Source organism: Scardinius erythrophthalmus (assembly GCF_964197995.2).
Source record: "Scardinius erythrophthalmus genome assembly, chromosome: 13".
Classification (NCBI taxonomy): domain Eukaryota; kingdom Metazoa; phylum Chordata; class Actinopteri; order Cypriniformes; family Leuciscidae; genus Scardinius; species Scardinius erythrophthalmus.
This window is the reverse complement of record NC_138233.1, coordinates 33,923,806-33,948,666: the sequence shown is the minus strand read 5'-3', so window position 1 is coordinate 33,948,666 and position 24,861 is coordinate 33,923,806. Positions and strand designations below refer to the sequence as shown.

The 24,861-nt window shown below is 37.8% G+C and overlaps 1 protein-coding gene across 1 annotated transcript; it reads right to left on the bottom strand.

Moving 5' to 3' along the window:
- Positions 1-20: 20 nt before the first annotated feature.
- On the bottom strand, positions 21-16,088 carry rraga (Ras-related GTP binding A). The gene is made up of 11 exons (XM_081383530.1): positions 15,743-16,088; positions 12,107-12,186; positions 10,058-10,157; positions 8,879-8,945; positions 8,558-8,780; positions 8,147-8,242; positions 6,968-7,090; positions 5,140-5,231; positions 4,945-5,060; positions 1,210-1,360; positions 21-786 (listed from the first exon to the last, which is right to left on the bottom strand). The coding sequence occupies exons 2-10, from the start codon at positions 12,131-12,133 to the stop codon at positions 1,257-1,259; spliced, it is 948 nt and encodes a 315-aa protein (XP_081239656.1). The 5' UTR covers positions 12,134-12,186; positions 15,743-16,088; the 3' UTR covers positions 21-786; positions 1,210-1,256.
- Positions 16,089-24,861: the final 8,773 nt, after the last annotated feature.

The following is a 24,861-nucleotide window of genomic DNA, read 5'->3' as shown; positions in this document are numbered from 1 at the left end:
AAATATAATTGACTGGCTGTCCTCCACTAATATGTTTGGGAATGTTTTCTTTGTTGAAATCCTTGATGCAGCTTTTTGCTTGTTATATCAACTTTGTTATTAAAAGAAATGCATTATATTGTACATACAATACAATTTTGGATCATTTTAACTTCTTAATATGTCCATGAATTTCAAAAAAAGAAATTCTCATTCCAGTAAAAGGAGTTATTAAACACGATACATATTGATGCATTTTTGTATTGCAATATATTGTTACACCCCTAATGGGCACCTTAAAACACAGATTAATTTAAATGTATTACCTAACTATGTACCTAACTATAATTATGTTGTACAGAAAAAGACATTCATTAGACAACCATTTGTATTTATTGAGAATATTTATAATAGATATAATAAATCAAGTAGTTCATTTATAAGTTAGTCCAATTTTAGTCGCACAGATTTCTGCTCGACATTTGGAAACAGTACAGCAAGCCAATAATGCTTAATATAAGACGATATATAAAAGACACAGGCAAAGAATGCGGACTTGATGATCTAGCTTTCCTGGCTTTCAGTAACTCGCAAGCCTCCTTTTATGGCACAAATCATATATTAAGGGAGCATTACAACATTCATTAAGAACCAAAGTTCCTTTGCAACATTAGTGAGGAAACAAGCATGTTATATTGCCTTTTAATATCAGGAGAATTAGTTTCCTGGCAGAAACACCAGATGCATGTGAAATCAGCAAAACAGGAGGAATTCTTCTGGATGATTCCCAGCAGTTCAACCGCCACCCTGTGCATAAGAAAAGGCATAAACATGTCAGTAAAACAGCAGCCACCAAAATAATATTGATCTTTAACCCTGTCTGTTAATCTAGAGACACATAGGTTTCCAAACATTCTAATCTCAGTTTAAAAGCACAGAATTCTATGGAAGCTTGTTTCCGGCACAGGATAAAAGTAAAAAAGGTAATTCTGACTTTTTCATCTCACAATTCCGACTTTCTCACAATTGCGAGTTTACATCTCAGAATTGCATGATATAAAGTCGCAATGGTGTGTTATAAAGTCAGAATTGTGAGATATAAACTCGCAATTCTGAGGAAAACTGTCAATCTTTTTTTTGCCTTAGAATTGGACTATAACTCGCAATTGCATCTTATAAAGTCAGAATTGCAAGATATCAAAAAGTCAAAATTGCGAGATATAAACTCACAATTGCGAGAGAGAAGTTCAGACACTCAAACTCTCTTCGCCGGCAGTCTAGCGCATGCGCATGTGTAGACTGTGTTTGGGCCCGTCCACACGCTCAAGCTTCTCGAAGTGTCTCCTGGCGTTGCGGATGTTGATGAGGGTAGCAGCAGAAGCTGGAAGAGAGAGAGAGAGGCTTTACTCCGGGTCACAATGTGCTTTTCTCAAACCTCATTTGGAGTGCAGATGGTGAAAGTACAATTTGGAGGTGTTTTGAAATGCAAGGAAGGACAGTTTCTAATTACATGCAGGATCTGAAAGCTGCTAAATCTTTGTTTAAATGAGGAACGGTCAAATCCAACACAAGTTAAGTATGGAGTGCCACAAGGTTCTATCTTATGTCCCCTATTGTTCTGAATTTTTCATTATTGTCAGTCACTTGTCAAGTGATTTTTTAAATACTTTTTTAAAAAGCAGGAGAATAAAGGCTTACTCTACTTTTCAGTCAATTCTTTGTCCACTTTTATCAGTTTTCATTCTTATCTTCTGTTTATTTAAATATACCAATGTGTCAATGATCAGACTGGAAACTTAACCACTTAACCCTTCATATTCATAATAGTGTAATACAGCATGATTTTCAGTAATATCCAACACATACACGTGTTGACAGCTAAAAATAAAAATGTTTCACTGCCCTTCAAAGACCCAGGAATTTGTATTTTTACAACCAAATTCCTACACCTATTATAATACCTAAATATTCCTACAAAACATGCTGTCTTTTCCTTATGCAGAAGAGTTAGTTCATGCATTCATGACTTTGATACTAGATTATTATAATTATCTAAAGGCTTAATGTCCTAATCACCATAATCAAGCTTCAAGTTTCTTCAAAACGCAGAAACTAGGCGGATCCAGAAATCTTGCTGATGGATGCCCACTGCCAACTACACAATTGATAAGCCAGACATTTTACGATCTTATTCTGAACACTGTCCACCTCTCAAGTAGATTTAGGACACACTTCAAATACTATTAATCAATAATTTCCCTTTCAATTGAAAAATACTAATCAATTACATTTATTTAATGAACATGTGACTAGTATTACCCACTCTGAGCAATTTAGAAAATATTTGGCAAAAATAAATGTTGTCGTCAAGAAATCAGGCTTAACTGTCATGAAAATGTCACCCAAAAATGTTTTGTGATTATATAAGAGCTGGTCATTTGTGGCCATGATAGCACTGCTACAGTCTAAAAATCAAAGAAAGGAAAGATTTATTTCCCCAACATGTTAGACCACAGTTGAGTGTAATAACTAACCTATTAAAGCATAACTCTCGCCAAAATGAAACCTAGAGTCTTTTTGTGAATCTACCCAAGGCAAACTTTCGTTTAAATGCATAATTAGGATGGAAACGCCACTTTTAAGATTGACCGTATTTTCGTTTTCGGTCAACTTGCCTTTTTGAATTTTGACAGTCAAAAATAGTCGATCTCCGAATGCGAATGAACTGACTCTGAATTTTAGTAGGGCTGTCAACTTTAGTCGTTTAGTCGACTAATCGGTCGATGCCGTCTTGGTCGACTGACATTCTCATTGGTCGACCAGTCGCATATTTATTTATTTTATTTTTTTTATCACCAATAAAGAAATTTTCATTGATTTACTCCTTGATATTTATTCCTTTATTTATCCTTTATCTTTTATATATTACTGTTTTCTAAATATAATTAGCCTATGTTTTATCCCCAACTTTAAATGCTTTAATTTAGGCTATTTTGTAACAGCACCACAGTTTAGCGCACCACGTAGAACACTCGGGAACCGCACCTGTGGCTGGCTGCACTGCTGCTTCACGCTCAGTAAGGAATATAGGTAGTAATCTCTATGTGTCTGTCTGTCCGTTTGCATTTTGATTATTTCGAGAACCGTTCATCCAATCGACTTCACAAGGGAGTGCAGTGTCGCATTTGGTGCAATATAGACAGACACGCGAGACGCGACACGTTCAGAATTAATAGTAAACTACAGAACAGCGCGAGCGGGAAGCGGCGCACCTCACGCGAGCAGGGCTTAGGCTATATGCTCCGAGAACGGACACTGCACTAGTGATATAAAACGCACACAGTCTGTTAACTTAAGCAATACTTTTAAGCTAGTCTAATATTTTTCTGACTAACAAATTACTGACACAGTAAAGGGTAGATTTAAATAAAGAAAAACAAAATTTAAATAAAGAAAAACGAAATTTAAATAAAGAAAAAAACTAAATTTAAATACAGAAAAAATGAAATTTAAATAAAGAAAAACGAAATTTAAATAGGCCTAAAGAAAAACGGAATTTAAATAAAGAAAAAACGAAATTTAAATAAAGAAAAACGAAATTAAATTGGCCTAAATTAAAAACGAGATTAATTTAGATTGATAATAACGGGTAAAAAGTCTAATACATTTTGTTTCTATTATTCTATTTTCCACAATGTCAAAGCAACAGCAGAAATACAAGCTCAGGCATGCACTTCGGTCCATACACACTCCGCTGTTCTGCGTTCTAGCCAGAGAACACTCCCGTTCAGGCGTCGGTTCTATTTCTAGCATGCACGCGTTTTCCGCGTGGCTCGTGCCGCGCCTGAGATGCGTGTCTCACGCAGGCAGTGTGCAAACTCCAACCTGTTAACATGGGAGCCGAAATAAAAACGGACACGCCACGCAGCCAGTGTGTTGCCGGCCTTATTCAAGGCGAATGAGAACCGTTTCGTGGGGGATCCCAGGTGTCGATAAAATTTTTTTTTTAAAAAAAACGTTTTTTTCGTTGTTGTTTTATAAATGCTCTATGACAATTGTTTAATAAATGTTCAATTAAAATGCAAAACATCGCGTCTTTTTTTTTTTTTAGTCGACTAATCATTGTGCAGGACAGGACTTCAGTCAACTAAACATTTCTTTGGTTGACTACAGCCCTAAATTTTAGTATTGTTTCTTACATGAGGATCCTTTTTCAAATACAAAGTCAATATTGATTTTCACTAACGACAAAACAACAAATTATCCGTGAATTTATATGGAACTAAGCTTTAGGATCTTTCCATCTTTACTCTCCTCCCTGTTACATTGCATTTGGAGATTGACGATTTTTGACTGTCGAAATGCCGGCGGACACAGCTACAGAGAGTTGTTCAAAATCTTTCTTTTTAGTAAACTCTGTGTTCACAAACAATGTTCTCAATGCTCGAGTTCATGTGTAGAGCCCCTGGTGAAACTTCGAGCAAAGTTTCATGTTGTGTCGAGCCTTCTTAGTGCTTTAAAAAAATAGTGATTTTGATGCTATCACAGTAGTGCCCCAATCACTCCCATTCAAAAGGCAATTTGACCGAAAACGAAAATACGGTCAATCTTAAAAGTGGCGTTTCCATCCTAATTATGCTTTTAACGAAAGTTTGCCTCGGGTAGATTCACAAAAAGACCCTAGGTTGCATTTTGGCGAGAGTTACTCTTTAATAGTTAATAACTAATGATCTTTGCAACGGAAGTGAATCGATCAAAACTAACTTTAGCTGGACAATAACTTTATTCTAGAGCTGCTGTAAAGCCAAAACAATCTCTGTTACTTTAATTTCCTATTATCACTGTAAAGCTGCTTTGAAACAATCTATATTGTTAAAAGCGCTGTATAAATGAAGGTGACTTGACTTGTAATGTGAGATTATCGGGTGGCAAAACCCATTGCTGTTCATGCATGCTGATGCTTACGTATAGACGGGTCTGACATGATCACCATGACGTAGGTGTTGGACGTGAACACGTCGATAAAGGCAGCAAAGTTAGAGTTTCGCACTTCCATGCTTTGGAAAGAGGCCGCCAACTTGCTGTGGAACAGAGAGAAATGTCACATGACCATGACGCCGCCTTCAGCACTTACAGCTTCATGAACAGAGTCTGACTGACCTGCAGCTCAGCTTGAACTGCTTGATGATGTTACTGATCTTCTCAAAGCGATGAGCATCACGCTGTTCCTTACACTGATAATGAGAGATCACCTGACAAGACACAAGTAGACATGTCAAATAATTAGTTTGTAAAGCACCTTTACACAATAAGTTCTGTTCATGTTCACTGCAGTTTTCCCTTTTTTGTGTGTTTTGTTTGCAGAGTTTGACTGAACCTGTATACCTGTCAAACACCAATTGTTATATAAGCTAGAAATGTCAGAAAAATGACCACAGAAATAATTTGCTTCTGCCTATTAAACCTGCTCAGTCTCCAAAGAACTACAGTTTCAGGCATTCGGTGTTGGGCGTTTAGGATGTCTGGCACCAGTTTACCATGAACGCTGACTTTCTCACTTTTTGCATTGCATATTTTCAGATAATCTGGTGTTAAAGGATTAGTTCAGTTCAGAATTAAAATGTCCTGATCATTCACTCACCCCCACGTTATCCAAGACGTTCATGTCTTTCTTTCTTCAGTCGAAAAGAAATTAATCCATATAGTTCAAAGGCTCTACACGATAAGGGTCTTATCTAGACAAACAATCGCTCATTTTCCAAAAAAAAAAAAAAAAAAAAAAAAAAACCTTTTTATACTTTTTAACCAAAAATGCTCGTCTTGCACTAGCTGCGAATGCGTCACACATTACGTAATCACGTTGAAAGGTCACGCATGTTCCGGTTCAAAAATGTAGGATAGGCCGAAAAACTCTCATTTTCTCCTCCAACTTCAAAATCGTCCGACATCGTTGTTTTACCTTTTATTTGTATTTATTTTTGTAAATAACGTTTGACTTAAGTCTTTGCACATTCGCTTTGTAAACGCTAGGCCGGTACTTCCGCCTACATCACACGTGACTTTTCAACGTGATTATGTGGCGCATCGCACAGCTAGTGCAAGATGAGCATTTGTGGTTAAAAAGGTTTTTTTTGGGGGGGGGGGGGGGGAGCGATGGTTTGTCTAGATAAGACCCTTATTCCTCGGCTGGGATCGTGTAGAGCCTTTGAAGCTACACTGAAACATTTGGATCTTCAGACTGTTGAACCCCAATGAAGTCCACTATATGGAAAAAAATCCTGGAATGTTTTCCTCAAAAACCTTAATTTGTTTTAGATGGAAGAAAGAAAGACATGAACATCTTGGATGACGTGGGGGTGAGTGAATTATCAGGAAATTTTAATTCTGAAGTGAACTACTTTTTTAAATGATGTGACTCTGGATAAAAAGTTTGTGTTTGACAGAGAAGGTTTTGTGTTCTGCAGATTTTCTTATCGCAACTCATTGAAAATCTGTCCTCAAACCATCCTTTTGTTGGGAGAAAAACAAGCCCTCATTGGCAACATGGGGAAAGGTGGAACAAGGCGAGTATTAGCGACTCTGGATACCAATAGACCACTCGGACCTAATGTCCATTCAAGTTGTAAACTTACGTGTGCTCAGTGTGGGTGGTGCCAGACCTGGTTATTAATTTTTTATACACTTATTAAAACAACCTCTGTATAGCCAGAGAACAATAATATTACTGCCCTTGAGCAATGAATAATTTTTACGTGAATTCTAGTCAAAATCAGGCCTACAATTTAGCTTTATAGAGCTGACAAAATACATCTTAAACACAATTTTTAAGTTAAGTTATATTTGACCATGTAAAACTGTGCAAACATAAAATGGCAATAAAGGCATAACATGAGGTCATGCCGAAATTTTCCAGCGTAAATTTGAATATATGTAAGTATCGTGTGTGTGTGTAATGTGTGCAAGCACTGTGTTTCAGTTTGGTACAAACCAGGAAAGTAGCTCTTTCAAAAAGTAAGACTTCATCTGCCTCAATGATCTGAGCGAAGTTGCGCAGGTTACACTCAAGCTGCTGTACATTAGGAATGAGCTGATACACGATACTGGACCAAGCCTGCAGACAAAAACACAGATCAGAACATATTCAACTTTCTTACTGTCAGATTGGTGTATTCATACTCAATGTCTTTCATCCATTTCTTTTATTCCTTTTTATGAATCTTACTAATCTTTTCTTTATGAATTCCATACATTGGTAGCCATGTACCACATGTACCACTATATTTCCTTATGTTGCATGATTATTCATTTACATGTTATTAATTGCTACTATATACTCTGATATGTTTGATTATTTTCAAATGTAAGATCTTTTGTGTCTTGCTTCGGAATGAATTACTTGATGTACCAAATCATATCAAAATATGTCTGTTTGCATCTCTGCAATATGCTCTTAAAGGGAAAGTTCGTCCAAAAATGAAAATTTCTCAATCACTTATTCGTCCTCAAGTTGTTCCAAACCTGTATGAGTTTCTTTCCTTCTGCTGAACACAATAGAAGATATTTTAAAGAATGTTAGTAACCAGACAGTTAACAGTGGCCATTGACTTCCATATTAGGGAAAACATTACTATGAAGTCAATGGGGTCCATCAACTGTTTGGTTACCCACATTCTTCAAAACATCTTACAGGTTTGGATCAACTTGAGGGTGAGTAAAGGATGACAGAATTAAAAAAATTTGGGTGAACTGTCCCTTTTAAGGTGTTAAAACCAAAATGGCTCATAAAGTTATTCTGTGTGCTTTACAAGGACCATGGTGACCTAATAAGACCTGCTTGGGTACAAATAACAATAGGTACTTTCCCTAGTCCCTTCCGGTTACATAGGCACAACATATAAACGTGTAGTTTCAGAAGACACTGGGCTTTTTCTGCCGATGATGCTTCTCTTTTTCCTCTCCTTGCATTCTGCAAATATCTTACTTCTTTTGGGGCTTTCTTTCTCTATACTCTGATTTTCACAAACCTCATCTGTTTGATCATATATTACTTACTTTAAATATATATTACAATTAAAGTGGTGTAATTGTTGAATTACAATACTTTGGATATAAACATTTTTTTTTATATACAATTTGTCATTCCTTATTCAAATGCACACGGTCTTACTTTATACAGCGTCTCATCCCAAATGGACGTTCTGAAGCAAGTGCAGGCCAGTGGGCGAGACAGTCTTTTCAGGTCCTCCTCGCGCTCTTTAAATATCTAAATAACCACAAAGAAATTTACAGATATTAATTAACACTGTTTATGTTGATTTCATTGTATTTTACCAGTCTGAAGACAGTCTACATGGACTTGCTTCAGACTCCTTATAGTAATGAGAATGAGATTGTCTTTGCATTTCAGTAATGAGAATTTGAGGGGAACATGCTTTTGTACAAAAGAAATCGGGACTATTTATATAAAATGGGGCCATTTTTGGGATTCAATGTGACCCAGACTTGTTCTTGCAAGCAGGTTTCTTAAGATTAACAGTCAAGGGATTACAACAACAAAAAGTTTCCGCTCATATCGTACCAGGTCTCTCTGATCCTCCTGGACCAGGTCCATCTTGTGCACCAGGCAGAAGATCTTTGCGTCAGGCGAGTTCTGCAGGATGGCTTCAAGACACGACTGATAGTAATGCATATCTTTCTCCAGCTCTCGGCTCTCCACATCAAACACATAGATCAACACCTCTACATTGCGAAAGATGTTGTCTCTTTGACTCGTGAAGTAGTTCTCCATGAAAGTGTCCTGCCTGTGCAATTCACATGTAAAGATGAAGCGAGAATTAAATCATCTTCACAAAAGCCATCCAACAAAACTTGTTCGTACAGGGGTGCTCGTGACACTTACCCACCGCAGTCCCACAGGTTCAGCACCAGATTGCCCAGAAATCGCACATGAGAGTGCTCCACATCAACTGAAATGAGGAAAATACACCGGATTTTAATCTTTCACTGATCAATGGCTGTGTTCCAGTCCAAAATTGTCATTCCCTTCACTCGCTAACTTCCCTCTGTCTCGTTCAATTGGATGTACATCATTGCTTACGTTGCACGAGTGTCCACTACTGGCGGAAACTGCGGCGGGCTGAACTGGAACGTCCTAAGCCCTTGATCACTTGGAATCAGCAATAGTGTTTCTTTATTATTTAATTTTTTTTTTTTTTTTTTAAGAATTTGTTTAATGCAGCATCCAAATGTATGTGTGTTTGGGTTGTTGTAAATTAAAAAAAATATATAAATAATATATCAGAGTTGTTTGTTATGGTGGTGATTAGACGAGATATGTGGTGACGTCACAGTCGTACTGCATTGTGGGACATATAGGTGCCTGAAGTGTACATATGAAGTAGACTCGCTCCCTTGGTCAAAATCGAGGGAACGAGGGTCTGTCCATATTAACTTCCCTCGTCCACTTCACGAAGTGGAACGCACTTCAAAATGGCGGCAGGGATTCCCCCGAGGGGAAGTGCTTAGGGAAGTTCGCAAGTGCGTGTCTAAAAGTGGACTGGAACGCAGCCAATATTGATTTGTTTACACATATATTGTGCCTGGATCGTAGTTCATACGTGTCATAGTATATGTTGACATTAACATCTCCCGTTCCGCATCAGGTCTCATTTTTATTAATGTAAAACAGGGGAAATTGTTTAATGTTTTATGGAACTCTACAGTACAAATTAAAAGAAGTACCACAAATGATTATTTAAGCCACTGAGAACAATAACCACTGCAGAAAAATGCCAATAAAAACATATTTTTTAAAAAGCAAAATAATCAAAGGACCAGTAAATGTTTTAATGTGTTTTGGGAAAATATCTCCACCTCTGCAGCTCGAAATCTCATTTGCACTTTTGCATTTTCTAACCTGAAGCTCTGATCACAAAACAATAAGATCCAACAGTCTGGTGTCACTGAAGTAAAACCTGATGCATCTCGAGGTGTCGTGCAGGTTTGGAACAAAATGAGTCTGAATCAAACATGACAGGATTTGCATTTTCTAGGGAACTATATCTGGTAAATGTCATACTTGTGGCTCCAAGGCGGCGAGTGTCTCTTGCGATGTAATTTGCAAATATAATTGACCTCATACTGGTCTTTCCTGATCCACTTTTACCCATCAACAGCACCTGCAAAAAAGAAACAAGAGGGTCATTTCATGAGGGGAGGGCTGGAATCTATAAATTAGGGCAGTGCTTCTCAAACATGTGGTTCTTTTTACATTAAATAAAGCAAATAATCTGCACCTAAGATTATCCTTGTAGTACTTTGTCTGTTATTCCAGCCGAAGCACCACAGAAAAAGAAACTGTTTGTAAAATATAATCTTAGCAGCTGGTTAGTACAAAAAACTCTGATTAACTCTTTTCCCGCCATTGACGTGATTTTCCAGCTTTCCGTGTTTTCACTGTTATACGGTAGGGGGCGCTATTACACATCTTCTGAAAGATAGAGAATCTCCTGATCTAAACACAGGCAAAGATGTAAAAACAAGCGATAGCATATGCAAGCTGATGCATATGTAAAATAACACGATCGTCAACATTAAACAGCATGTAAATCAAAACTGCCGAATGTTCCTGAATGAAATGTTGACCCAGACGAGGGACTGTGAAGCTTTGAGGGTGTAGAATGGACTCGATCTACATGTTTTGATCATCGTTCTGAGTCCGATCCAGGCGTCGTCTTTGACAAAAAAGTGATTTTCTCAGCTTTTTGCTCAAAATGTTGCTTTTTTATGAAACTCACCCACATTTAAATCTTGATAAAAAAAGAATCATGAAGCAAGAATAAAATGTTTTTATGTTTGTTTAAGAGCAGAGGGTCTGTTCCTTCATTTGATATATTGCATGTTCAGATATTCATAGGGCAAAAGATTCTGGGGGCCATGAAACTGTTGTGAAAATGAGCAAACGCTGTGGCTGGCAACTTTTTTTTTTTTTTTTTAAACACAGGCAGGGAAAGAGTTTACATGGAAAAGATAAATTTTCTTGCATGTTGCGTCGCGTCTGGTTAGGACACAGTGTAGGCTTCAGTCCGTTTCAAAATTTGCATTAATTTCGTATGGTTTAGTCCAGAGGTTCTCAACTCCAGAGAGACTCCATGAACTGAACTGAGTGTGTCAGATAAGAGAGAGACATACAAAATGTGCAGAGCAACGGGTCCCGAGGACTGGAGTTGAGAACCACTGGTTTAGTCTGTGGACTCTTGTAGTATGGTGGATTTTTGTCCACATTTTGTTTAGATATAATATGATTACTTGAGAATGTCGTTGTTGTACGGCCAGAAAGAATCATGACATGCCCTGTGAAGACTATTTAAAATAACATTTGCTCGCCATTTAATGGACAGGTATAGCTGTGACCATTGAGACGGCTCTATAGCCCCTCTTGTTGTCCAATATCTTGGTTTGTGTGTCTGTTGTTGTCTCTAGCTGTTTAGTGTGTGAACTTTGTTGTGTCTGTGGTTTATATGTTCTGCAGAGCAGGAACCTGCTGAAAATCAGTTTTATACTGAGCCAGGCCCGATTGTCCTTAATCTTTTCCTGTTTTAAAAATATAAATAAATAAATAAATAAATTATGTGAATCGCCGCCACTGAGGTTGTTTTTTTAATGGATGTCCAAAAAAAAAAAAAAAACAGAACGCTGAAATTTCCTTTCTCAGCTAAAGATCGAGAGATTATGAAATTATAAATGTATACGCAGCAAGAAAAAAATAGCACTGCTGCTATGAAAGCTGAAAGGACCGCTGAAAGAAAATATGAATATAGCCATGCAAGTGCATTTACAGTTCAATAAGCTTAGAAAACATGTTATCTTAGAAACATCAAAAGCGTGGTATTAATTCTAAAGCTAAGTTATATTATACATTATATTGATATTCATTTAAAATAAAAGCTTAATAGATACAGTGACAGTCCGACAACGGCCGTGTGTGTGTGTGTGTGTGTGTGTGTGTGTGTGTGTGTGTGTGTGTGTGTGTGTGTGTGTGTGTGTGAACATAGTAAATGTTTTATATCTTGAAGTGAAGTGAAACACATCAACAGTCAGTGTTTTATAACAGTGTGGTTAAACTCACCTTCTTCTTCATGGCTGTGCTGGACATTTCCCTGCTGAACTTCACCACTGTAAACCACTGTAACTGCAGATTGTCAAAACCTGCAACAAGACCAGGACACACAGATCATCACTCTTCTGTCTGGCTCATTCAGCAATGCTCTGATGTAAATAACTGATGAAATCAGAAGAAATGAAAAAGTACAGCTACTCAATCGATATCTCTGCAAAAGAGCACATGAAATCTGATCTCCCAACCAAATCTGATTTTCTGAAGATTCTGGTGGTGTTTTGTTAAGACTGTTCTCATGACCTTTTAAACGTGGCCTAGATGAAGCCCCATTTACACCAGGCAATAGATTCGGCCTCACACACATCATAAGGTATGGTCAACTTCTAATGAGATCAGGGAGATTTGCCACTTGCAAACGGAAGACTTGTAGCCGTTAAGTCTGTGTTTACGTGTAGCACTTTTCATTCAATACTTTTTGTACTGCTGAATTCAGCGCCTGTATGTTCAAGAATAAAGTTCAATATAAGCCTGTCCTTTTAAAATATCATCCAATGACCGGTTGTGAAACTGCAGTGTCGTCAACAGATTTCGTGCAGCTGCTCTGCAGTAAGTTGATCTAGATGATGATGAGTTAATCTTACGTAATCGGCACCACCTCAAGTTAGGGGTGGGAACCACAGGGTGCCTCACGATACGATACACGGCTCACGATACCAATAATATCACCATACAGCAATTCTGTGATAATCAATATATTGCTATGATACATCACGATATGTGTCTAACTATTCAAACAAAACGCCCGTGAAAAGGTTCATTGCAAGAGGTTCTCTCTCTTTATTCAAGTCCAAACTGTTAGAAAACAGCACAAAGTGTCTGTAAATTAAATTGAACATTTGAAGTAAATTAAATGTTTTCAATGAGATCAGGGTGCAAGTGCTTTGCATGTTGGTGGTATTACCCGTGCACTTCACTTTTACCAGGCAGTTCTTGTACATTGTACATTGTCCCACAAATGGTATAAAAGCCGAAGTGTGTCCAGACTTTGAATTTAAACGTTGCCGGATCATCTATTATTTTACACACACTGCTGTCCACCATCCTGTTAAAAACCTCTTTTTCTAGTTAACTTGTGTTCATGTTTCCCTCATTCATGTGTTGAGCGCCACCTTGAGGAGCCATGAAGTAGAGACGCTGGGAGCAGTGAAATCTATTTACAGCGCCTTATTTTATTAATTTAAGTATTGATATTTGGTGCCAGCGTATCGATTCTCATATCACGGAGAAGGACTGCAATATATTGCCCTATTCCCAATATTGCCAGTATATATTTATGTAACATGTATGTGTGCATTAAAAGTACCATTTCGGCAGCGAGAACGTTTCTGAGCCAGATGAGGATAAAGATGTGTTCTGACGACTGGTGTGTTTATTGAACCAATCAGATAAGAGTAAAGTGAGAGTCAGCGAGAAGCTCATCTGATTGGCTACATGATGAAGGTGGACCCGCCCCTCCTCTACGCACTTGCAAAACTCAATGATACCCCTTTTCCACCAACTTCAAGCATAACAATTACAATGGCGGACTACATCGTCTTTCTGCAAATGTTTCTCCTGGATTTGGGGTCAGAAGAAGACGTTTAGAATCCATCTTTCTTCAATCATTCTTTCTACTAGCTAGCGCTGTGTTTTTAGCAATGGCGGTCACAACCTTTCCCGTCGAGTTGTTGGTCCCCGCCCCCAGGCCCCGACGTAAGCATGACGTGGTAAAAGAACGGTTCTAGTCCAGCAAAGAGTTGGTGCCGCTTTGGAACCAATTTTCCTGGCCGAGAACCGGTTCTTTGGCTGTCGAAACACAAAGAACTGGTTCGCGAGTAGGCACCGGCTCCGAACCGGCACCAGCACTGCCTTGGTGGAAAAGGGGTAACACAGAAGTAAACACTGAGGACATTAAAGTAGGACATTACGTGATTATTTATTGTGCAATCTGCTTTTTTAAACATTTATGAGACAAGCCTTCATGATTTGCTTGTATATAGAGTTGTGCAGGTATGACTTCACTTTGTAGGCCAAAACGTGGAAACGAGTTGCATTTTAGCACTTCCAGGTCCATCGTCTTGAAGTCAGTGGGTTTTTTGAACGGGGTTTTGGTTAAAAAGCTGAAATAAGGTCTGTGGTGAACACAAGCTCAGGACACTTTCACGTTTTATTCTATGACATAAAATACACCAGTATTACCCCACTGGCCCACTCGTGATGTTTTGAGGCTGTTGCGTGTCTTGAAATAGATGGTTGCTTGCAAGTGTCTAAATGAGACTACAGAGGCTGTCGAGGCGATTAACCATCATCACACTGAACATGTACACTCAGTCCACTTTACAGCAGCGCTATGCTCATAATTGTTCTCTTACAAACTATTCTAACTCAAACGTTCTGGGAAAATGTTTTTAGATAAAGACTAAAAGAGTTGTCAGACGTTTAGAGGGATGGTGACGTTGAATTCGTGGGAGCGTGGTGTAGTTCATTTATAGCCAAGCTTGAGCTTTTTACTTCTGGCGACTGCATTTAGGCTTCAAAATTCATGAACATTGTGTTCATCTGTGACAATTAAGGATGATCAAAATGGCATTTTCGGTTTTTAAAATTCAGATTCAGTAAAATTATTGAATTTAATTAAAAAGTCTAATAATAATACAATTAATGTAAAAAAAAAATGAAATAAATTAAGTCATTTTTGGTTTTCGGCCAAGTGCATCCAGAAGACAGTGTCAAATCTACGGTACACAATTAAGAAGTTGTAACCTGCAGTGTTTATCTTATGGAGCTTTATCTCTAAGGTTAGGCTACATGATCTTAAAACTGCATCACTGTATCCTCATGTGTAGGTTGATTCAGTGATGTTTAATATAACACTGAAAATTATATTTGAATTATTAATTTCACCAGACACAGTTAGAAACGTAATGGCACGTACGTTTGGAAACTTAAGTACTACACGAAATAAATACATTTCTTTGTGTTAGATACAAAATAAAATTTGTATATTTACAAAAATAAACAAATAAATAACAACCAAGAGATCGGCAAACAAATTACGCTCGAGATTTTCCAAGAACTTACTTTGAGACCTTTTGCATTGACCATTCAACACAGAGGCGATTTCTAGTGTGTGTAAGTTATATGGTCAGTTTCCCTCAGGTTCACACACAGCTGTCAATCAGACTGACAAGTAGCAGTACTACATCATCATCATCATCATCATCATCATAACATGTTCCAGACAGTAACGTTTGACAACCACAGAGTTCGGAGTGTGTAACCTAACCAACTTCATTAGTGAAATACACGCTATGGCTTATGCTACACGCTACTTGCTTTGAACATTTTGTCCAAGACAAAGACTATCGTGCATTTTTGTGAGTCTTGAGTGTCCAAATGAATCCTGAGGGCAGAGACGCGCTGTGGTTTTGCAAGATTTGGTAACGTTGTTTGTTTGTCACTTCCCGCTAATGACTTACTCAGAAACGAAGACTGTTCTTTATTTTCCTCTGCTGAAGTCGTTAACTCTACACTATACGACAGAAGAGTCGAAATTGAAGAGACGCTTGCTGTTAATGTGGGTAATGTTGACAAATAAACACATACCTGATTAAACTCCCCATCGATGTTTGTCTCCTGCTAGTCCGCGAACGGTGATGATGAGCACGTGACTAACAGCTGCTGTCTCGCGATGACTTGACACACTGCGCTCGGATGACGTCGGCGCACAAGTGGCATTCACGTGACTAGTCACACTGTTTACCTTGTAAATAACGAGAATGTGCATGTCTTTCACATTTTAGTATTATAGAAGCTTGACATTGTTGTCATCCTTTATCGTTTTCAGTATTTTTCTGTGGACAGTTCTATAACCTTTTAGATTGGGTGTTGTAAATGGGCTTTGCGACGAAAGGCACGTTATGTTAGTATTAATACCAGTCCCCCCACACCCCCACCCCCACCCCCACCCAGAATATCACACCCGTGTATAATATATAATAATAATAATAATAATATATATATATATATATATATATATATATATATATATATATATATATATATATATATATATATATACGACAAGCCTAGATAAACCCAGATAAACTTTCTGTTTTTTAAAAAAAAAAAAATAATAATAATTAATCAGTTTTGAAAAACACAAATTATTTAACTACTAAAAAAATAACTTCACTAAAAAATAATGCTTTATGTATATTTAGGGACATTTTTATTGACAATATTAACTAAATGACTCCCACTACCTATTATTGAACATCTTTCCTGATCTGATTCATGCATTCAACTTGAATTATCATGAAATAATTAAGTCTAATTCTCAACTTTTTTTGTGCTTACTCTTTTAAGTTATATAAACAATTGCCTAGAATATCTATTTTCTGTATCATTTGTAATTTCAGTTTTAAAGTGAAATGCTCAAAATACAAAGATCAGGCATTGCTCAGTAGCATAAGCCAGACAAGGGAGGATTTATTTTTATCTTATGAGGTTAAATGCTCACGGAAGAGATGAGTTTTCAGTTCTTTTGAATGTTGTCAGGGATTCTGCTTTCCGGATGAGGGTCGGGAGAGCATTCCACCAGCATGGAACCGTGAATGAGAATGTTCTGGAGAGTGATTTTTTGGCTTTCTGTGATGGTAGCCAGTGCAGAGAGATGAACAGAGGAGTGATGTGGGCCCTTTTGGGCTCATTGAAGACAAGACGAGCTGCAGCGTTCTGAATCATTTGTAGAGGTTTAGTCGCACATGATGGAAGTCCAGCCAGAAGAGCATTGCAGTAATCAAGCCTAGAGATGACCAGGACCTGGATGAGAAGTTGTATTGCATGCTCAGTTAGGAAAGGCCTGATCTTCCTGATGTTGTGCAGTGCAAACCTGCATGATCAAGCTGTCTTTGTAATTTGGTCTGTGAAGGTCAGCTGGTCATCAAATATTACTCCAGGATTTCTGACTGACCTTGATGGGGTGATTGAGGATGAGCCTAGCTGGATGGTGAAGTCGTGCTGTAGAGACGGATTGGCAGGGAGGACGAGAAGCTCAGTCTTTGCTAGGTTGAGCTGCAGGTGATGTTCCTTCATCCATGTCGAGATGTCTGCCAGACAGCTTGAGATCTGTGGAGCTACTGTGGGATCATCTGGTTGAAATGAGAGGAAGAGCTGTGTGTCATCAGCATAGCAATGGTAAGAGAAGCCATGTACCTGTATGATGTGTCCCAGTGATGTGGTGTAATGGAGAAGAGGAGGGGTCCCAGCACTGAACCCTGAGGAACCCCTGTGGTCAGTTGATGTGCTTTGGATACCCCCCCTCTCCATGCGACTCTGAAGGATCTACCTGTGAGATAGGACTCAAACCAGTGGAGAGGAGTACCTGTGATGCCCAGAGATGAGAGGGTGGACCGAAGGATCTGATGATTCACAGTGTCGAAGGCATCAGACAGATCCAGGAGAATGAGAGCTGAAGATCTGGAAGCAGCTTTTGCGATCCGTAGGGCTTCTGTGACCGACAGTAATGCAGTCTCGGTTGAATGCCCTTTCTTGAAGACAGGTTGGTTGACATCCAGCTGGTTGTTCAAAGACGGGAAAGATGATACTTGGTTGAAAGCAACTCGTTCAAGTGTTTTCACAATGAATGGTAGGAGAGAGACAGGTCTGTAACTCTCTACAAGGGATATGTTTATCATCGTCTCTTCCTCTGGAGGGAAACTGAGGTATGTCCTTATGTCATTATTCTTCTTTAGTGCAGTCTTTAGTGGCAGAAGTGATAGGTCTAACATCGGCTTTGCAGCCTTGGCTAAATGAAGTTTACACAAGACTAGATAATGATCTGAGATGTCATCGCTCTGCTGCAGAATTTCAACGGCATCAACATTGATTCCATGTGATAATATTAGATCTAGAGTATGATTACGACAGTGAGTAGGTCCTGACCTACCAATGAGTATAGGTGTTGTCTAACTCTATCAATAGAGTTAAGAATGTCTTTAAATGCCAATCCTAATGCATCTTTTGCATTATCTACATGTATATTAAAATCACCAACAATTACAATGTAATGTATTTTCTCTGGCTCTTGCTTTAAATTATTTTGTTCCGTTATTATGCTTGTTGTTGTCATCTGTTGACAACACGTTGTACAAGCGTGTGGCGGTTGGTCGGTGTGGTATTAGTCCCGCCCCTCCTCCACTGTGATTGGACGGTTGGGTAAAAAGTGACAGTGATGAGCGCTGCATTTTACCCAAAGTTGAACATTCACTCAAAAAATGAATTTTTGCCTCTTGTTAAATTTAATTAATTAAAATAAGCAAAACTTTATCTAGCAGCAATGACTAAATGTATTTAAGTTCCTACAACAAGATTACAACAAATAATTTCAAACAAATTAGATTTTGTTGGAAAAATGTAATTCATTTTCGTGGAAAAGTTTTCCTTAATTTAATTAAGTTTGTTCAACAGCTTATTTTTTTAGTGTTCTTCTACTCTCAGTGACCTGTAAAAAACTCTGAGCACTCAGAGCTTCAGCATGAAAAAAAACACTCAGCGCCTTGTTATGCTCATGGCGTTTTAAAAACGTTTCACTCCCATTGAAAACAATTGAAAAAATACGCCAGCCGTGTGAAAAAACACTTTGGTGGACTATGAGTACTCTGAAATTATATCAGTTGAGTTCACTAAAAGAAGAAATACATTCTTCTTTTAGAGAACTCAAGAAATTAAGTTCACTAAACAAGAAATTGAGTGATTAATCAAGAAATTAAGTGATTAATTAAGTGATGATTGAGCATTAGTGATGAACACCTGCAGTTAACAAGCAGAATCACTTAAAGGTACAATATGTAAGATTTTTCCATTAAAATATCCCAAAATCACAAGGCCTGTGTTATATATTTTGTTAAGTTGATTACTTACAATATCCCAAATGTTTCCAACTATTTTTAAATTGTGAGAAAATTGCGATTTTAACCAAGGAAACGGGGCGTTAGAGCAGGGGGGAGCTGGGAGTTTGCCAGTCAATGGCGTCATATCCGCATTACCCTCGGTTTCCGCTCGCACTGCGTGGAGTCCTGGACAAATGTGGAAGTTGTAGTTGTAGCGTCTATCAAGCAACAAATGTTAGCTTGTTTCGTGCAGTCGTTATTCTTTACAGATTGCAGCTGGTTCTGTCGACAAAGACAAGTCCCATAAACGTAAACGTCAACGTACGGGTCAACCAAACGACCCAAGAAGAATTTGGGACAAGAAGAGTTATGTATATGTAAGGAAAGTATTATTGCTTTAGATTTGTGTTTAGTTTATTGACATTGTTTATCACATCTGGTGTTTATGGCCATGCAAATAAATATAGCACGTGTTATACATAAAGATTAATCAGTATTTTGGCAAATGTTGTGGGTATGTTCGAATGTACATTTACAACAATTGTTTAGAACACGTAAAACTGCGCAGCGTTATCACAACAATGAATTCGACAAATACAGTATAATAACCAATTTAGTATTAAAGATACTTCACTGATTTTTCATATTAAACTATGTTATTCCCTTAACTAAGACGAGTTGATACATACCTCTCTCGTCTCAGTGCATGCACTCAATCGCTCTGGCGCGCGGCGACACTTTGATAGCACTTAGCTTAGCCCAGTTCATTCATAGGATCCAGACAGAGATGAAGCTAGAAGCGACCAAACACCTCCACGTTTTCCCTATTTAAATACAGTTACACGAGTAGTTACACAACCAAGTATGGTGACACAAAATAAAACGTGACGCTTTTCTAAGCGGGTAAAAAGGATAACTATAATGTATGGCGGAATAGCACTGGGACTCGGGAGCACTTCGACTCGGTGCAGTAAAAAGTTACGTTGGTTCTAATGTCAGAAGTGAGAGGGAGAGGATTTTTCAGGCGTGACCTTTTACTGCGCCGAGTCGAAGTGCTCCCGAGTCCCAGTGCTATTCCGCCATACATTATAGTTATCCTTTTTACCCGCTTAGAAAAGCGCCACGTTTTATTTTGTGTCACCATACTTGGTTGTGTAACTACTCGTGTAACTGTATTTAAATAGGGAAAACGTGGAGGTGTTTGGTCGCTTCTAGCTTCATCTCTGTTTGGTTCCTAATGAACTGGGCTAAGCTAAGTGCTATCAAAGTGTCGCCGCGCGCCAGAGCGATTGAATGCATGCACTGAGACGAGAGAGGTATGTATCAACTCGTCTTAGTTAAGGAAATAACATAGTTTAATATGAAAAATAGGTGAAGTATCCCTTTAAACCTTACTTTTCTTGCGGTTAATTCATGTTAATGAAATAAAAGCATGTCAATAAATGCAACATTTATAAAAATAGAGCTTTACCTCATCCATGAACATGATTTTTCGATTCCCGTCTGACTAATTTACATCCACGGTGGAGTTGAAAATGACAGTTTCCATCATTCCACGCTCCTTCACATCGTCATCAAGCTATGCCGTTGTTGTTGTTGGAATGTAGCGCCCTCTAGCGGAAAATCTTGTTTTTAAAATCTTGCATATTGTACCTTTAAGGAAAGAGGAACAACAAGAACAGAAACAAGTAATAAAAACTCAGTGAGTGTTTTAGCGCAATTTTCTCACGTCATGGGATCACAACACTAAGAGATAGTAAATCTTTTCCTGGATTTTTTTTGTGCGTTCCCGAGATTAGACCTTCCTTAACATAATGCCGAAAACCCGAAGTCTCTAGGTGGTCTGGTTGAGGAGTAGATAGAAGTGCAAGATTGGTGCGCACAGACAGAACAGAAATCATGAGTTAACAATCGCAATTTTGTCCGGTGGAAAATTGCGCTAAAAAGAGAAACACAAAAACTACAACTGACTTCAGTCACAGCCTTAGATTAAATCAACTGAAGATAAAAGAAGACATTAAACCACTCCACAAACAGCATTACCAGCTTCACTTATTACTAACCAGATTGACTTTATTTCTGTCATATGTCTACAGAGGTTCTTATTGAGAATTAACAGAGGTTTAGATATTGATGATTTATTAAGTTTCATTTGAAGACACCATGATGTTGATCAGTGTTTGCTTTAGTTGAAGCAAGTTTTTAGACGGTTCGTTTTTAGATGGTAAATGGAAAAGAGTTCAGAGCAAAAGGGATTAGTTGGTGGGGAACTGACCCATATGCATTTTTAAGATCGAGCCAAACTGAGGGTACGTTTACACGACAACGATGTGCTAAAAACGGGAATGTTTCGCTGTTGTCGTGTAAATGAACAGCCAAAACGCATAAAAAGTTTTCCGTTTTTAGTTGAAAATGGTGTTGTCTAAATGGACCCTATATGGACATCTGATTTATACACTTGGCTGTCTGGATTTGGTCCTATAGATCATAGCCAAATGCTCCACACTAGGGGTGGAGCAATACATCATGTCACAATATATTGCAATACAAAAATGCAACAACATGTATTGTAGACAGTGACAATATGTATTGTGTATATTTCACCCAAAATGAAAATTACTGTACGTGAATAAATTCAAGTTTACAGAGTTTTAGTGTCAGTACTACATTAAACTACTATATATAATGTTGAATATAATGTATAATAATGCAATGGGGGAGGGTCTTGATAATGCCAAATGTCTTATGTTACCAGTAAAAAGGGTCCTACATTATTTTAAATATATCTAGTCAGTGAAAGAGTGCAAGTATATTCGTCTAAATTAATTCTGTTTTCAGGTTCAGTATCATGAATACTTTTTATTCTGGTGTCACTATTGTCCTGTTCATTGGGTTTCCAGCACCAAGTCCAAACTTTTCTTTTACACACCCACTGTTATACCAAATTTAGCATTTTGATGGAGTATCGCAAGAATCGTGAGTTCAGTATCGTGAAAAGTATCAAATCATGAGGGTATCATTACACCCCTACTACACACTCTCAGAAATTATGAAATGACAACTGGAATCAATGTAGCTGTAGGAGTGGTGTCAAACTGTGTGGAGGACAGACTGGGGGAGATACATACCCTGTGGACGTTTTACTTTTGACTATGACTGAGCTTGACATTCTCAAGTTTTCCAGTTTTCCAGAAGCTCTGGGGGATTGAGATCTTCAGCCTCTGATCCTCAAGGGAATGGTACCCTTGGGTGAGGAGGAGGATTTGTACTGCTACTAGATCCATTTAGACGGTCTGTTCTTCTGTCACAAAGATAAAACAAGGAGAAGAGATGAGGATCTAGTTGCAGCAGTTCCGTTTAATAAAAGAGACAAAACTCAGGAGCACAAGAAAAATGCTGGAGAATCGGAAACCCACACAATAATACAACAAGAACCGACAAAACACATCTGAAACTGAGGGATACAAAAGGCTAAATGAGGAACCAAACAAGACACAGGTGAACATACCCAGATAGCAAGCAATAATTGTTGAGTCAATGTTGATACGGCAACATTAATGTCATTGAATCAATGTTATAAAGTGATTTTGGTTCAATATCAATTTTGCACCCTCAATTAATGTTGAAACAATGGTGAGATTTTAACAAAAACCGTTGTCAATGTCGTTTAATCAACATTGATTCTACAGGACTGATGTTGAATCAACATTGAAATGAACAAAAAATAATCATTGATAATAGAGTTTGATCAACGTTACACTATGATGTTGATTCTACATAACTTTTGTTGAAACACTGAAAATACAACTGAAATGTAATGGCAACATAAAACAATGTTGCCATCTGATATAGTTAGTCAAAACAACATGAATATTTCAACTACACTTCAATGGTACATCAACAAGTTCCTGACTATTTCAAAGTTTGGGAAAAAACCTTTTAAATTATAAATGACATCCAGCATGCAGTTAAGTCACTTTATTTTATTTAACAGTCTATCAATCAATGACAAAAAAAAAGATGAAAGAAAAAGAAAAAGTTTCTTTAAAAAGAAAAAGTGGGACAAAAAGAACAAGAGCATTAACTTTTATGAATAAAATTTGTTTCAGAAGTCATTATCTACGGTGGTCCAACGGTTTAGGTTTTAATCTGCTTGCATCAAACTCTTTCCTTTGGGTTATAAGCATGATGTTACTTAAGAGCAAGTTAATTCAGTTGTCAAACATACAGTCACATTCAAGAATGTTAATATACTAAACACAATATGATGAAAAAAAAAAACACTCAACACAAAATGATGGAATAAACTCCTCTGAACAATGGCCATTACTATAAACATCTCAGTTCCTTTTCCATGAAACTATTTAGCATTCTAGTGACAAGATTATCTTGAAGAATAAAAGAGCTTTCAATGAATGTTTTTTCAATGAAATCTCATTCAAAGCTGCAGATTCACTTTAGACCTTAATCTCTTTAAATATCACAAAATAGCCTTGTCAGTCACTTTCTCATTAACACAAGATGTAGTTTTTGTGTGCGTGTGTTTTGGTGGGAACAAGCTAAACTGAATGGAGATCAGTTCCATTCCTCAAATGAAATAGTGATCAGGAATATGAATGATTACCTGATGAAGCGGTGATCAGTGGGCAGGAGATGAAGCACAGGAGAGCATCAAATCCCAGGTCAGGCGATGATCCTATTGACTACAACTCAATGTATGATCAATGTCAGCATTATCAGGAGAGGGTGCTTCTTTCTTTTAATTGTCCATCCTCATCTGCCTTCACAAAAGAAAAGAAGGTAAGTAAATCATGCAATACGTGGGCTATATATTAGTAATATGTTCAAGTCATTTGCACTTCAAAAAAATCTGTTAAATGTTGTTAGAACTTTAATCAGGAAATTATAAACATTCCTAAATCAAGATGCATTTTTAAGAATGTAGAAAAATGGATGCTTACTTTTTTAATGAATGCATCTCATTGCAGTCAGCAACAATACAAATCAAACGCAAATAACAAGCATGCAAAACAAAAGAACAGAGAAATAATACGGTATGATAATGCACCCTAGTTTGAAATTGTTCCAGAAGAGTCAGATGCTTCACACAAGACTTCTGCGGGATGCACCGTGTGTTTTTGCACATGCAAAACTAAAACGGGTGTTTACCAATCAGTGGCCATTATTAATCTACAATGGATGTTTTTCAACCATTTTTCAACAGACTTGCTATCATCATGATCATGAAGGGCGAACCCTAAACCAAGCCCCCAGTGGACTAGAGCAAATCAGGTAAAGTGGTTGAAAACACCCCACTGATTGAGAAACAGCCACTGGTGTTCAGCAGAGACACTGCACATGCATGATCAACTACACACGGTCACACTTTAGAACTGCTCCTGAATACTGATTAGCTAATAGTGAACTACCACATTCGACTAAGTGCTATTACTTACTAATTCCCTAATCAGAGTTTCTTGTTAGTTAATAGTAGTTACTAGACTGTTAAAAGTGTGTTTCTCATTTATGCCAGTGTAGTTATTCATTAATGAAGGAACAGTTTTCTAAAGTGTTGCACAAATCACTGTTAGTTCAATGTCACTGTCGGCTTTCGTCAAATTGTCATGGTCCAACTGAAATGTCAAACTTGACCAACATGATGGTTTGGATCAAAACTCATTGTATCAATGTCACCTTGCTATCTGTAATCAGTAACGAGGAAACCCATATCAGTATAGCAGAGGAAACACAGGAAGCAAAGTGAACTGAAAACACACACAAAACACTTTCAAGAGAGAGTCTTGAAAAATGCTCAGTCAGAGAGACAATATT

Bases quoted from the DNA above. Each gene is read 5' to 3' on its own strand.
- rraga (XM_081383530.1), bottom strand. From the start codon at position 12,133: ATGTCCAGCACAGCCATGAAGAAGAAG. The intron at 8,243-8,557 runs GTACGATATGAG...GTGGTTATTTAG, and splicing joins AGGAGGATCAGAGAGACCTG to ATATTTAAAGAGCGCGAGGA. The intron at 7,091-8,146 runs GTAAGACCGTGT...TTTTGTCTGCAG, and splicing joins GGGATGAGACGCTGTATAAA to GCTTGGTCCAGTATCGTGTA.